The sequence below is a fragment of the Sarcophilus harrisii genome, chromosome 2 (assembly GCF_902635505.1).
Source record: "Sarcophilus harrisii chromosome 2, mSarHar1.11, whole genome shotgun sequence".
Lineage (NCBI taxonomy): Eukaryota > Metazoa > Chordata > Mammalia > Dasyuromorphia > Dasyuridae > Sarcophilus > Sarcophilus harrisii.
The window spans coordinates 55,874,445-55,889,516 of record NC_045427.1 but is presented as its reverse complement, the minus strand read 5'-3'; the positions used below and the strand labels follow the sequence as shown (position 1 = coordinate 55,889,516).

The following is a 15,072-nucleotide window of genomic DNA, read 5'->3' as shown; positions in this document are numbered from 1 at the left end:
AAGGAGTGAACGACAGACTCAAGAGCCGTGCTCCCACCTTGATGAACCCTGATGAGGTCAGAGAGAAATTTTATGAGATGCAGAGCCCCTTCTCATCACTGAGCCAAAGGAGGACTTCAATGCTGGAGGAGGCTCAGACCACATGACATGCAGGGAGTCCTTGGCAGGAATGAAGCTGGAAACAGCAGGGGCAATGGTCACTCCCACCAAAGATTTGTGCATCTCATGACCTCCTCACCAACACTCTATTCCAGGGGTCCTCAAACTTTTTAAATAGGGGGCCAGTTCACTGTCCCTCAGAGTGTTGGAGGGCCAGACTATAGTAAAAACAAAAACTTTGTTTTCTGGGCCTTTAAATAAAGAAACTTCATAGCCCTGGGTGAGGAGGATAAACGTCCTCAGCTGCCACATCTGGCCCGCAGCCCTAGTTTGAGGACCCCTGTAATCTATTCCATTTACCTAAACTAGCAACAAAGCTTCATGGATTGCAACATAGGGTATCGCTGCAATCCTGGCAGCAAACATTGATATAATAAGTATTGACTATAATAAGTATAAAATAACACATCTGTAAATGGATGTATGAAGGGCCAGCCAGTCAGTGAGCCTGCCAATGGGGCAGAAGCTGGCAAGGACGCACTGGCTTTTCTCCTACCTTTGACTAGATACTCGGACCAGGCATCTGGGGAGTGTAACTGGTGGAATCTGGATTGATCATCCCAAGCAAAAGTAGAGACCCTGATTGACAGGAGTTAAGATCCTAGACTGAAGGGCTTTAGAGACCATCCAGCCTAACACCCTTATTTTATTTTATTTTTCTAAGCCCTTGGCATTTATTTCTTGTTCTGTTTCTACTCCGGTTGGTTTGTTGTGTTAGCCTTATAATGAGTGGCTCTCTATTAGTAATGACACAGGAAAAATGATTTTGTCAGACATAAAAATGAAGTGGTAGACTCAGAATCAGCAGGAACTTGAGAGGGCTCAGTCAGTCTCACCTTGAATCCTCCTGAATATCTTTATGAAAAATAACTACACTTTCTAAAACAAAATATTTTGGTGAGAATTGCATGTCTTACATGTTTTTTAAAATCTCTTTAATGTCTTATAAAATAAAAGACAGCTGAATTCTCAATATTTCCTTTTTCTTTTTACTTAATCTTATCTTGTTTTTCATATATATATATATATATATATATATATATAATTTTCAACACTCATTTTTGTAAGATTTTTAATTCCCAATTTTTCTCTGTTCTTCCTTCTCTTAATTCTTATCCCCTCCCCAAAACAGTAAATGATCTAATATAAGTTATACATGTGCAATCATTTTAAACATGTTTCCCATATTAGTTGTGTTATGAAAGAAAAATCAGAACAAAAGGGAAAACTCATGGGAAAGAAAAACAAATAAAAAAGGTGAAAATAGTATGCTTCCATCTTCAGGCTTAAGGGTTTTTTTATTTCCATATTTGTCAGACCAAAGTCAGACCAAAAGGGGAAAAAACCATGAGAAAGAAAATAAACAGGCAAAAAAGTGAAAACACTATGCTTTGATCCACATTCAGTCTCCACAGTTCTCTCTCTGGATACAGATGGCATTTTCCATCCCAAGTCTATTGGAATTGCCTTGAATCACCACATTGTTGAGAAGAACCAAGTCCATCACAATTGATCATCACATAATTTTGTTGTTACTGTGAACAGTATTCTCCTGGTTCTACTCACTCTTCCCTCAGCCTGTCTCTCTAGGCCTCTCTGAAATCATTCTGCTGATCATTTCTTATAGAACAATAATATTCCATTACCTTAATATACCATAACTTATTCAGCCATTCTCCAATTGATGGGCATCCACTCACTTTCCAGTTCCTTGCCACTACAAAAAGATTTAGGCATAAAGAATGAGATTATAAATAAATTAAAAGAACATGGGATAGTTTACCTCTCAGACTAGTGGAGGAGGAAGCAATTTATGCCCAAAGATGAACTAGAGATCATTATTGATCACAAAATAGAAAATTTTGATTACATCAAATTAAAAAGCCTTTGTACAAGCAAAACTAATGGCCACTGCCACAAACATTTTTGCAGTGTGAGTCTTTTCTCCTTTTTTATTATCACTTTGGGAGACAGACCCAGTAGTGAAACTGCTAGATCAAAGGGTATACAGAGTTTTATAGTCCTTTGGGCAGAGTTCCAAATTGCTTTTGAATGGTTGGATCATTTCACAACTCCACCAACAATGTATTAGTGTCCCAGTTTTCCCAGGTCCTGTCCAACATTTATTATTATCTTTTCCTATCATCTTAACCAATCTGAGAGCTGTGAGGTAGCATCCCAGACCAACTCCCTTATTTTAGAGAAAGAAAAACTGAGGCTGAGAGAGGGTAAATGACTTGCCCACAGTCAGTATCAGAGGTTAACTTTGAACCCATGTCTTCCTGAATCCCAGTCCAGTTACACCATGTTATCTCTCTCCCTCTTTCCTTCCAGCAATCTATCTCTCTCTTAATAATTTGAAGATGTTATTCTTAAAAGCTTTAATTATAGTACTTATTTTTCAAAATAAAAACAGAAAATAAATATACAAAACAGTTAATTACTACTTACGTATTGAAAGTAGGATAAATAATTGTGTATTAAAAGCAGCATGTGTGTTATGGCAAATCTGACCCTTCTAATAATAATGAGGGGCAGTAAAGGATATTTCTTACATATACAGATAGGAGACAAAATATTTCTAGAATGGAATGACGCCTCAAGCTCCCATGCTCAATTTATTTTCTTAACCTGGAGAGACTTTTATGAACTGATGCTAAATAAGCAGACCCAGGAAAATATTGTACACAGTAACAGCAGTGTCATGTGGTACTCAACTGTGATAGACTTAGCTCTTCTCAGCAGTACAATAATCCAAGATAATTCCAGGGGACTCATAATAGAAAATGTCATCCACATCCAGAAAAAGAACTATGGAATCTAATTGCAGATTGAAGCATGCTTTTTCACTGTTTTTTGTTTTTCCTTTGTCATGGGTTTTCTCTTTTGTCTTGATTTTTTCTTGATATGACTAATAGGGAATATATTTAATATGATTGCACACATATAACCCATATCAGGTTACTTGCTATTTTGGAAAAGAGGGAGGGGGAGAGAAAAATTAGGAAAATCTCTCCCTAATACTAAATGAATTGATTTTTTAAAATTAAAAAAATGCTGAGTAAGATTGCATAGGACTGCCAGAAACTGTTCCACTGGAAACAAAAGCTATTTGCATCAAATGAGAAAATTGTTTTCAAGCCTGTATCTGCTATATTTACAGCATGGTGCAATACATAATGTAACAAGGGATAGGAAAAAGTAGCTTCCGGAACACAATACCACAGAGTAGCAAAGTTTGCCACATCAAAGAAAAGCAAAAGAGCCAATAGGAGGAAATGAGAGAGAGAGAGGAAAAGGAGGAGGAACTTTTGTTTTATTTCTGGTTTCAGAGCTGATTGGACCACTGGTCCAGTCCTCCGAATAGCCCGTCTCCGACAGTGATACAGGTGGCTTGGATTTACCAATTTCTGTGATGAAGAGAATGCAGTTCAAGTGTTTTCAGCTACATTCATGGCAACCTAAAACAGCATCTTTAAGCTCATCCTCTGCCAACATTCTCATCGGTTCTTCTCAAACCTCATTCTCTGTCTTTACTATCAATCACAAAAATCAGTCTCTGTTTGTATGTTCTGCAAATAATGTCTTTCCCCATAAACCCACATCTCTTTCAAATTTCTCTATTTTTACTGAAGCCATCGCATCTTTCCAGTCCCTCAGATTCAAAAACTTGGCTTTAGCCTAGACTTTTCATGTTCCTTCAGCCTATACATCCAGTCAGTTGCTAGATCTGTTGTTCTTCCCTCCATTAAATCTCTTCCAACTATCCCCTTCTCTTCCCACATGACTACAACTCTAGTTTATGTCACTGTCACCTGTTTATATCATTTGCCTCTTGAAGGGTCTCCCTGGTTTATCTCTCCCCACTCCAGTCCATCCTGTATACAACTGCTAAAGTGATTTTACTAGATTATTTTTCCTCAAGCTTCTCAGCACTTCCCATTGCCCCTTGTTTTCAGCTGACCTTGCCTCATTCTTTTTTGAGATTTTCCTAGACCATGTATCCACGTAACTTGCCTACTCAATGAACTGGACTGGCTCTCTATTGACACTAAGATAAAATACAAATTATTTGGCATTTAAAGTATTCTGCAACTGTACCCCATCTTACCTTTCCAGTTTTTTTATTCATTATCCCTTTTCTTGCTGCATTTTATAACACTTGGTTTATAATGATTTATAAAGCAACTTGCCCTTATAAGTCTTGAGAAGTAATACAATTTAAGTGAATAAACAATTATTGAGTACCTGCTCTCTCTCAAGTTCTGGGGATTAAAAAGAAAATGGTAGCAGTCCTTGCTCCCATGGCACAGTCTAATGGAGTAGATAATACATAAATGATTATGCACAAACAAGATATAAGCAGAATGAATTGGAAATAATACCAGTGTGAAGGGTGATTAGAAATATCTTGCAGAAAGTGGGGTTCTAGTTTAAGAATTCCGGAGGAGCCAAGAAATGGAAATGAGGATGACGATTCAAGGCACAGGAAAAAGCTAGTGAAAGATACATGGAATTAAAAGGAGAGGGGCTTGTGCAAGGAAGAGCAAGGGAGTCAATGTTATTAGATCAGAGTACATGGAGGGAAGAATGTATGAGAAGCCTGGAAGGGTGGGTGGGACCAAGTTGTTAAATCCATTTTATCGATGGCTATCTGCCAATACTCAAATGCCCAGTTGATGTTAAATTTGTCGTTTAGTCATTTCAGTCAAGTTCAACTTCTTGTTTTCTTGGCAGAGATACAGGAATGGTTGCTACTTCCTTTTTCAGCTCATTTTCCAGATGAGGAAACTGAGGCAAACAGAGTCAAGTGTCTTGCCCAAGGTCACACAGCTAGTAAACATCTGAGGTTTTATTTGAACTCAGAGAAGGTGAGTCTTCCTGACTCTGGGACCTGTGTTCTATCCATTGTACCACCTATCTGCCTGGTAATGGCAAAAATATGATTCACTGATTTTTCTTGCTCAGTATGATGAATATGGAAATATATTTAGAAGAATTGCACATATTTAACCTATTGTTTATTGTCTAGGGAAGAGGGGAGGAGGAGGGAAGGAAAAAAAATTGGAACATAAGGGGAATGTTGCACGTATTTAGAAACATTTAGAAAAATAAAATGCTATTTTAAAAATGTGATTCAAACCCATCTCTTCTGTTAACTCCTAATTCAGCATCATTCCACTTATGTGGCATTCACATAGTAATATGATGAACAGGGTAGTGGGAGAATCATTTCTATTTGGCTCTCATCCTACTATTGACTTGTTACCTTGATGGGTTTCCCAGTGTAAACACTCTTCCAGTCTGAGAAGAATGATTAAAAGATCTTTAATTCTCTTAACCTTTTGTCAGCTCTGAGCCCCTAGACAGTGTAAGAACTCTGAGAAACATCAGTGTTAGAATGATTTCTATCTCTTCTCTGGTGCTAATTCCCTTTTTGTTGCCTCCCAATTTTCGATCCAGTGAAATCCAATTTGATTGATCAGTCCTAACCCCACTAAAGATGTAGTCAAGCCAGAAACTGGGCATCTCCCCATTCCCAGCTCTATTCTCTTGCTTGCTATGGCAGGGTTAGAATTAAACTTCCTAACCCCCCACCTCTCTTTCCCCATTCTTTATGTCAATTCAAAATATCCTTATTCCTGTGATTTACTCTATTGCTTTATCCCATGGGTGATGGAGAAGTCTCCCACTTCTACTAAATTAGCTCTTTATCTACAGGTTCTATAAGTTTGAATCCTGAATAGCTCCAGGCCTTCAGTTAGAGAGCATATCCCACTGCATCTCTAACTCTGAACCATCATCCCTATTCTATTCATGGACTTGTGGGGCAATAGGGAGCCATATACAGCTTCCCAGTGACATTTCATTTCTCTATGAATAGCAATAAAGCTTTGTTAATCACTATCCTCATATGTTGACGCTTTGCATCCTCTGCACCTTTTTCCTTGCATCACATACAAAAGCAGTGAGAAGAAACAGCTAACATTTCTATAATATTTACTAGGGCACCAGGCATGGTGCTAAGTGCTTTACAATTAGCTCATTAGATCATAAATTACACCCTAACAAGCAAATTTTATAGTTCTAGAAAAGTAAACCTTTAAAACAAAGATAAACAGATTTTCCAGAATAAAAAACAAAACAAAAAAAACTTCGGTAAGGAAATCAAGGAGAGAAAGAAGCTAGTGTATTATCACTTGATGGAGCAGTGACTGCTCTACCCTACCTTGAACTTAAGCAGTCTCACTCCAAGAGTCCTGGTTCTTCCTTTTGTGGTAGTCTTCACTATCTACGCTTCAATAACATATTTTTGCAAAGCTTCCTTTTCTCTAGTTCCTTGCTGCCAAGAGATAGGTTCTTCTTTTAGTCTGCCTCGTACGTCAACTGAATTGATTAAGACCCCCTTATTGAGAAACATCAATTGATGAGCATCCTCTGAGTTTCTAGTTATTTACTGCCACTAAAAGTTCTAAGTCTTTTGCTTCTTATCTCTTTGGGTACAGATGATGTCTGTTCCAACTTCACCCCTATTTAACCTCCTTCATGTTCAAAGCCTGAGCTCTCTAGAGGATATCCACTGATGGGAAAGGAAGTTGAGGTGAAGTGAATGGTCAGGAGAGTAGCTGACATAAGAGGCATAGACATATGATAGGGTCAAAAGGGGTCCATGATTTAGACACTTCATCCCTTGTGGAATGATTAAACAAGTTGTGATATATAATTGGAATGGAATATTATTATGCTATAAAAATGATAAATAGGATGGTTTCAGAAAAACCTGGAAAGACATGAACTGATATAAAACGAAATAATCAGAACCAAAGGAACATTGTACACAGGAACAGCAATGTTGTATGATGATCAGCAAAGATTAATTTAGCTATTCTCCCACTACAATGATCTGAAACAACTCTGAAGGGTTTATGAAAAATGCCTTCTCCAGAGAAAGAACTGATCAATAATCTGAATGCATATTGAAGCATACTTTTACATTATTTTTCTTATTTTTGTCTGTGTTTTCCTTCACAACATGACTAACATGGAAATGTATTTTGCATAATAACACATGAATAACCTATATCAAATTGCTTCCCTTCTTGTTGAGAGGGAAAAAGGAGAGAATGAGGAACAGAATTTGGAACTCAATTTTTTTAAAAATGAAGGCTATATTTATTTATATATTATTTAATACTTTATTTCTCTCCAATTTGGGAGAAAATAAAATATTTAATAATTTTTAAAAGATTGTGAGTGGGATCAGGGCAGTGCTGAGGGTAACCAAGCAACAACTGGGAATAAGGAGGATCTGAGGTTAAGGAAAGAGTGAGGTTAGAGTAACGCTAAGTATCAAATGAATATCTTATTATGAAGACTAGGGGGCTTCTGGGGAAAGAGTGCAAGTCTGAACCAGGCTGAGATGAGGAGAGGAAGGTCAGGGAAGGAGTTAAGGGAGGTGCTGGAGACAGGACAAGAATGAGGGAAGAGGAAGTGGTGATAAATGAGACTGATAAAGTAAGGGGAAGTGTAGATAAGGGGACCAGCATGAAACAAGAGAAATTTGCCTCATGGGAGAGTTCAGGGTAAGTCTGAAATGATGGAAAGATGGCATAATCTGTGGTTCAAGGTTGTATCTGAATTAAGACGTAGTTTAGGTTTGAGGATTGGATTGTGACACGAAGAAGGCATTGGGTTTAGGTAAAGACAAGGAAATAGCTAATATTTATACAGAACATTAAAATATACAAAGCACTCTACATGATTTCATTTGAACCTATTATTATGCCCATTTTTACAGATGAGGAAACTGAGGCAAATAGGTTAAGTGATTTGTCCAGGAACGCAAGAAATAAGTATCTGTGGCAGGATATAAAATCTGGGTAGATCAGAGTAAGCTGGAACAAGAAGTAAAGATGGGGGTGATGCAGACTAAGAGGTGATTCAGCACAGTTCTTAAGGTGATGGGTGATTTAAAAAGCAGAGGCATCCTGGCCCTAGTCCCTGTGGGTACCCAGAGGTCCTCATGTTGGATATAGCCTTACCTGGAACCCAGGGAGATGGATTAACTGACCTCAGAGAGTGGCCTGTGCCCTTAGTACTAAGGGAGAAGGGCCTGAGTTTTTTGCGATGGGAATGTCCCTTAGGGGAGGAAGGGGGTCTAGGTGCCCAAGCTGATTAGAACAAAAGCCCCATCATTCACAAAATACTGTTTATTATAGAGTCCCATTTACGTGGGGCCGGAGGGCTAAGAGCAGGGGGAACCCAGTGGAGACAGCCCCGACACTCCCTGTGCTCAGGTGTCTCCCTCCTGGGCTCTGGGGTCCCTCTGGCTGGGGAGGAAGCTTCTTCCCCAGGGGTGACCTGGAGAGGGGTTCTTGGCAGGAAGGCAGAGACCCTAGGAATAGCTTTGCCTTTTCTTTCCTTGCCCCTTTCAGGTTGTCAGGACAGAGCACCCTAGCAGTTCTTGGAGGAGAGGCTGCCCTAATATTCTGCTTCTGCTCTTCCGAGCTAAATTTTTCAAAGGCAGCTGCATAATCTTGAGGGCTCTCTCCTTCCTGCCTCCAACAACCGTCAAGTCCGAACCAAGAACGTGGGCAGCCTCCTTGGACATCAGTAAGAGATTAAGTGGCAGACCCTCTGGGGGAAAGGCAGCGGCTCTTGGGGTCTCCACTAGGTTCCCCCATGCTGCTCCTTCTCAGAGCTGATCTTTCTAGTCCAGTGATGATGCTGGTGTCTTTCCTCCACGGAGAAGCAGGAGCCTTAAAAGCAGAACAAACCCAAGCAGAGAAGAGCCAGGTCGTCCCCAGGCTGGCTCCTCCACCCTGGTATATGCAAGGGAGCCCCTTATTTCAAACCATAGCCCCTCACATCTTCTCTGTGATTGGGACGGTGAGAAGGGGCTTTCAGGTTAGCAGTGGTCCAGACACATTTTAGCTCCACTGGTCAACAGTGGGAAGTCACCACAGAGAGAACTACTGACTTAAGCCTGCTGAAGTGTCATCTCTAGGAAGCTGCCTGGCCGGAGTGCTTCTGGCTGGGCAGCCTCCTGCCCCCACGGTGCCAGTGCCGCAGGACTTTGGGGCTGCTACCCCCGAGATCTTTGTCAGGTTCTTCCAGGGCACGGTGTCTCTTGGAAGTTCGGCTGGAAACTGGCTTTTCTGCCTCTGCCTTCTCCAAGGAGGCCACAGGAGCATCCCCGTAGGCCCGGTAACCCCCCACCAGGCAGTAAGTCTCCCCATGCCAGCCCACCTGAGTCTCCCCACAGCCTCGGTAGAGGACATGGTAGTGACCCGGCGTGGGGGGAGAAGTGGGAGCCGCAGCTGCTGAGAAAGAAATGAGAACAAATTAGTCATGGCTGCAGAGGTAACTGCAGGTTTGCAATTCAATCATTAAGGAGTCACTACCCAGTCAAGCTTTGTGCTAGCTGCTGAGGACACAGTGAAATTCTAACAGTAGTAGGAAATAATCCTTGCCTTGCAGAAGCTTTCATGGAGAAGAACAGGGCGTGCTCAGGTAAATATAAACCAGATCCACCCCCCCCCCAAAAAAAAAAAAAGTAATTTTAAGGAGGAGGAAATGCTAACAACTCGGGGAATCAGGAAAAGGCTCGTATAGGATATGACTAAAACTTTAAAGGAGAAGGCCTGGGACTAGCCTATAGGGAGCTTCAGCTGGACACATGTGGGCAGAGAAAAAGTCATGTGAAATCAGTCAACATACAGAAGCTCTTAACCTGAGTCCATGAACTTATTTTATTTTATTTTTTGCTGAGGCAAGTGGGGTTAAGTGACTAACACACAGCTAGAAAGTGTTAAGTGTCTGAGATCAGATTTGAACTCATGTCCTCCTGACTTCAGAGCTGGTGTTCTAACCACTGCACCATTTAGCTGCCCCTCAGTGAACTTATTTTAAAGATATTTTGCTAACTGCATTTCGATATAATTATTTTTCCTTTGTAATCCTATGTGTTTTATGCATTTAAACCCAATACTCTGAGAAGAAAATGAGTCTAGTTTCTTTAAATTTCCATAAAGGTCTATGACACAAAAATAATTAAGAATTTTTGGCTCTAAAAAGATAGATTGAAGGCAAACTGTGAAGGGTTTTAGTAACCAAATAGAAGTAGCAATAGGGAGCTACTTAGGCTTCTTTAGCAGGGAAGTGACATGAATGAATGAATGAATGAAAGAAAGAAGAAGGATTTAAGTATTCACTATATGCAAAAAAATCAAAACCCTGTGCTAAGCACTGGGGGAAATTAAGAGACTCCCTGCTTTTAAAGAGATCATATGCTAATATGGGGTAACAAACACATAAAGGAAGGGTCAGATGGAAAAACCCAGCAGTTCCTGGTGGAAAAAAAGCTATACTCGAGGAATATCTCTTTGGCAAAAGTGTAGAGGAAATATTGGAGAAGAGAGAAATTGCAGATAAGGAGATCAGCAGGTTATTGAAATGGGCTAAGCAGGACTGCTGAGGGCCTGAATCAGGATGGTGGCTTTATGAGTGGGGAAAAGATCGATGGGAAGATAGTAGGCAGAAATGACAAAGCTTGGTAACTCATTGGATATGAACTGAAGAGGGAAGGGGAAGTGAGAATCAAGAGGTAAGGACAACTTAACAGTATGCAGCTGGACAACTAGAAGAATAGGGGTATCCTTTATTGAAAGAGAAGTTAAAAGAAGGGACAAGTTTAGGAAAAGAAATAATGAGGTCTATTTTGGACATGTTGAGTTTGAGATGTTCAGGAGACAATCAGGCAGAAATATACACAAGTGAATATAAATGCTGGACTAAAAAACAAGAAAAAAGACAATATCTGGAGAGAGAAATGCGATAGTCATTTGTATTGAGATAAGAGTTAAATCCATGGCATCCCATGAGGTCACCAAGAGAGAATGTAGAGAGAGAAGAGATGCACAGAGGAAGAGACAAGGGTGATGATCCTGCAAAGGAGATTGAAAAGGAATCATAAATAAAAGCAGTGTAGGATGGTGGAAAAATACCTGAATTTGTAGTTAGAGAACCTCAACTCTCATCTTTGTCACTTATCACCTGTATGACTCTGGGCCATTCCCCGTATGAGAATGTTGAGGTTGGGAAGGGGACCCCAAAAGTTTGGGTCACAGAGAGTGTTGCAAGATATCTCAAAAGAATTTGCAGACTTGAACCCATTCCAAGTCAAGGGGCAAAGTTTATTGTAATTGTAATGCTATTATATTTGTATTACATATGTGTTACATACAAGTGGGCTGAATTTCAAAAGAAATTAGCAGAGAAGCAGAAGCAAGGAGATGTATTTATCCAAGTTTCTATCATTGACATGCTAATTCCATGGCTCAGAGGAATGGTCTCTGGAGTTTGATTCTTGCTGACCAGATTATCAGTCAGCAATGAATCAATCACTGGTCTATTCAGAATCAGATGGAATGGGTGTGGGAAGACTCCAAAAACAAAAGATTTAGGATTTTCTGATTCATTGTTAGAATAGAAGCCTCCCTAAAATCAGGGGACCACAAAATCATATTACATCAAAAAGATGTAGTCATTTTACTTTGCTACTTCACCTTTTTGGCCTTCCTTGTCTGTCAAATGAAGGTGTTGGACTAGGTGATCCATAAGGTCCCTCCCGGTCTAATATCTATGATCCTATGGCTAATAAGAAGAGCCAGGAGGAAACAGTATCCTGAAAACCCAAGGAGATGCAAGAGAATCAATGGGAGGGGATGTTCAACAGGGTCAAAGAGGACAGAAGAATAAGGCTGGGGTGGTGGGGTCCTTCCCTACTTTTCTACTTCTTTATACTGTCTATTGCATAGGAGTCTGGTGAGGAAAACACTTTGCATTAGAAAAACATGAACTCTATAGATTATTGTTACTGTTGTTGTTTGTCCTTTGTTTTTAAAGAGGAGCAGTGACATCAGGAGGGTAATGGTCTGACTTGGGTTTAAAGACATAGTCGAGTACCCAACGGGCTTTTTCAAAGCCTGGTTTACCAGAGCTATTTTTTTAAGAAATCAAGAATGAAAACTACAAGATATAAAAAGAACTAATTGCCTCAGTTTTTTGAGGAAAAAAAAGTGATAGAATGAATAGATAAATAAATCTACCCCTTAAACTCCCAAATATCTTGTGAAGTGTCTAGGTGATCAAAACCACATGGAAGGATACGACTCTCCATGTGGATAGGAGAAGAGGAGGAGGAGGGAGAGGTAGAGGAAGATCAAATACTTTATAAATATCTCAGGAAGAAACCTCCTCTCTATACTACTTCAAAAATTGTATATAGCTCCCTATTTCCCAGATAAAATACAAGCATCCAAAACTCTTGGTCTCGCCTACCTTTCTAGTCCACCTTCATATTAACCCTCCTTCCTACAATTCTCCATTCTAAACTGGCACAGTAGTTATTCCCACCCATAAGATTCCGTGTCCTGTCCCAATGCCTTTTTGCAGGTGATCCCTCATGTCTAGAATGTAGTACTTCCTCCCCTTCGTCTCTTAGAATCCCTAAGCTCAGGGACCACCTTTTCCTTCCGATTTTTCCTGATCAATCTTCCAGGTGTTAAGAGTTCTCACTCTCTTGAAATTATTTAGTAGTTTCCCCTTGTGTGTATAGTATCTATCACTAAAAAGGAATGTGCAGGGACACTTTTGATTTTATTTTTGCACCTCCAGCAAGTTTTGTATGTAACAGGCACTTAATATTTGTTGAACTAAGCCGAATCTCCAAGAGCAGATTCCTCTGGCCTCCTGTACCCCATCTATCAGCATCCCCTTAGTTCTCCCTTGGGCAGGGATCTGCTCTTCCTAGGGTTACCACTTCATCCTTGAGGTATTCAGCCCTCAATCATGGTGGGTCCAAGATGGTTTTTACAATCCCTCCAGACTTCACAAATTCATCAGCCCCCCATCCAGTCCACTCTATCCATCACTTACTGCTGATCCACAAGACCAAAATTATTTTGTTTTAAAGACTGACCTGGGGAAACACCTGTAGCATCAATGTATAACATAATACTTCCAATAATTGATTCACTAATTCAAATATCAATGATCTCCTCATTATGTATCCTACCTCTACTGACCACAAACCCACCACAACTCATTAGAAGGATGAGTTAATGTGGCTGAAAAAAAAAATGAGCTTAGAGTCAACCTTTGATGAGCCTTTCTAAACTTCCTTAATCGGGTTCTTGATTGACAAGACTACATGGCCTATCATTGGCCCCATCTCCAGTCTTCTCAGGTGGGTGGGATGGGCCAGAACTTGGCAATAGGTTTTGAGAACCAAGGGCAGTTCCGTGGCACAAGGCACTGGGGGAGGACTTTTATGAAGGATCTTCTCACATGGGGAATGACCCATTGTGCATCTAGCTATACCCCCACAGGCAGATGCTGTTGTACAGTGACTTCCTCTGTACATCAAGCCTACCTGCTGTACTGCCCTCCCAGGGAACAAAGGACAAGTTGGAGTGTATATAGAAGATCCGGTCAGACATTCTCACTCGGCTAACCAAACAGATTGGTATCTCTTTGAGAAATGGTAGGGAAAGATTCCCCCCGGAGTGACCCGTTTGTGTGCTTACCCCACCATGGAAACTGTTGGGTAGGGGTGGGCCTGTGAGGTAGTCACTGCCCTGTGAGGTCATCACTGCCACCGTGAGATCACATAAGGAACCTGCCTTAGGACAGCAAGAGTCTCAGTCTCAGAGTTTTCACTTCGGGATGGTGAAAGCGCTGATTATAAACTGGGTTTTAAGCAGGATGACGGGAGGGGAATGGCATTCCTTGGTCCTGACACTCAGCTCCCCTCCCGAGCAAACACGAGTACTTTTATACCTAGCATTAGCCTAGAGAGAGGGTCAGAGATAGGAAGATTTTGGAGAAGATTTTGGAGAGATGACTTTTTGGTGGGGAGAGGGGAGTCCAGAGTTGTAATTTAATTGGATGGAGGACCTTCCTCTATCTCTCCACATTTGCAACTTTCTGTAATTTAAAGCCTCAGAAAGAGGCCAGGGTATGAGGAAGTTAAGTAATTGGTTGTGGATGTCACAGAACTGGGAAGAGTCCCAAGCAAAAGTCTCCCCGACATTAGAGCTAGCTCATTTATGGACCACATCGGCTGCCTCTTGGAGACAGGACGAGCATGCATGAAAAAGTTAGCCTGCTAAAGTGCAAGGGATTAGTGTTGGCAACATTCCTAAAGGGAAAATGTCTGTGCACTGGCCAGGGAGGGCTTCGGAGACAGAAGTAGAACTCGAAAAGGATGTGAACTGGAAGGAAGGGGCAGACATTTCAGGTAGCGACGCTAAAGAAAGCCAGAGTTAACTAAGAGCAGAGAGAGAGCACTGAGAATGCACCCAGCAAGTGAGAACTGTGCTCATAATTGAAAAGGGCATATGTTGGGGAACCCTGGATGCTTATTAACCTATGGGTCCTTGGACTTGAGTTATCATGATGAACACTTCATCTAGTGATTTAGAACACTCCACCAATAAGATGCTGTCTTAAACAAATGGGAGACAGCATGGAAAGACACTGGGGAAAGAACATTGGCTTTGCACTGGGATTCAAATTCTAACTCTGTTACTTTAAAACAGCAAACATTTACCCCTAAACCTACTATGTGGGCATTACTGCACCAGCAAGATAATCTTTAATCTGAGAAACATTCAGTATTACTGTGTGCAAAGAACCATGCTAGGCACTGAGGATGGAAAGACAAAACAAAGTCCCTGCCCTCATGGAGCTTGCAGTCTAATGGTCTCATAAATGATAATTTGAGGAGGGAAAGCGCATTAATACTGGGAGAATCTAAATATGTTGAACTAAGCACAATCAGAAAACATAAGATAAAGCCCTTAGTCTTGTAATGATGCTTCTCAAAATGTAAATTTAGAGGGCTCTCTG

General features: G+C 40.7%; 2 protein-coding genes across 2 annotated transcripts in view; both read right to left on the bottom strand.

Annotated features, from left to right (window-relative positions):
• The window catches only part of LOC100916954 (dipeptidase 2), a 33,644-nt gene extending 26,953 nt beyond the window's left edge, over nt 1–6,691 (bottom strand). Inside the window, exon 1 of the mRNA XM_031950232.1 lies at nt 6,389–6,691. The gene's annotated coding sequence lies outside the window, so the exon portion shown is untranslated. The remainder of the gene's footprint in view (nt 1–6,388) is intronic.
• A 1,669-nt stretch (nt 6,692–8,360) lies between these two features.
• DPEP2NB (DPEP2 neighbor) lies at nt 8,361–13,731 on the bottom strand. Its single transcript, XM_012540325.2, has 2 exons — nt 13,595–13,731; nt 8,361–9,482 (listed from the first exon to the last, which is right to left on the bottom strand). The coding sequence occupies exons 1-2, from the start codon at nt 13,659–13,661 to the stop codon at nt 9,163–9,165; spliced, it is 387 nt and encodes a 128-aa protein (XP_012395779.1). The 5' UTR covers nt 13,662–13,731; the 3' UTR covers nt 8,361–9,162.
• Nucleotides 13,732–15,072: the final 1,341 nt, after the last annotated feature.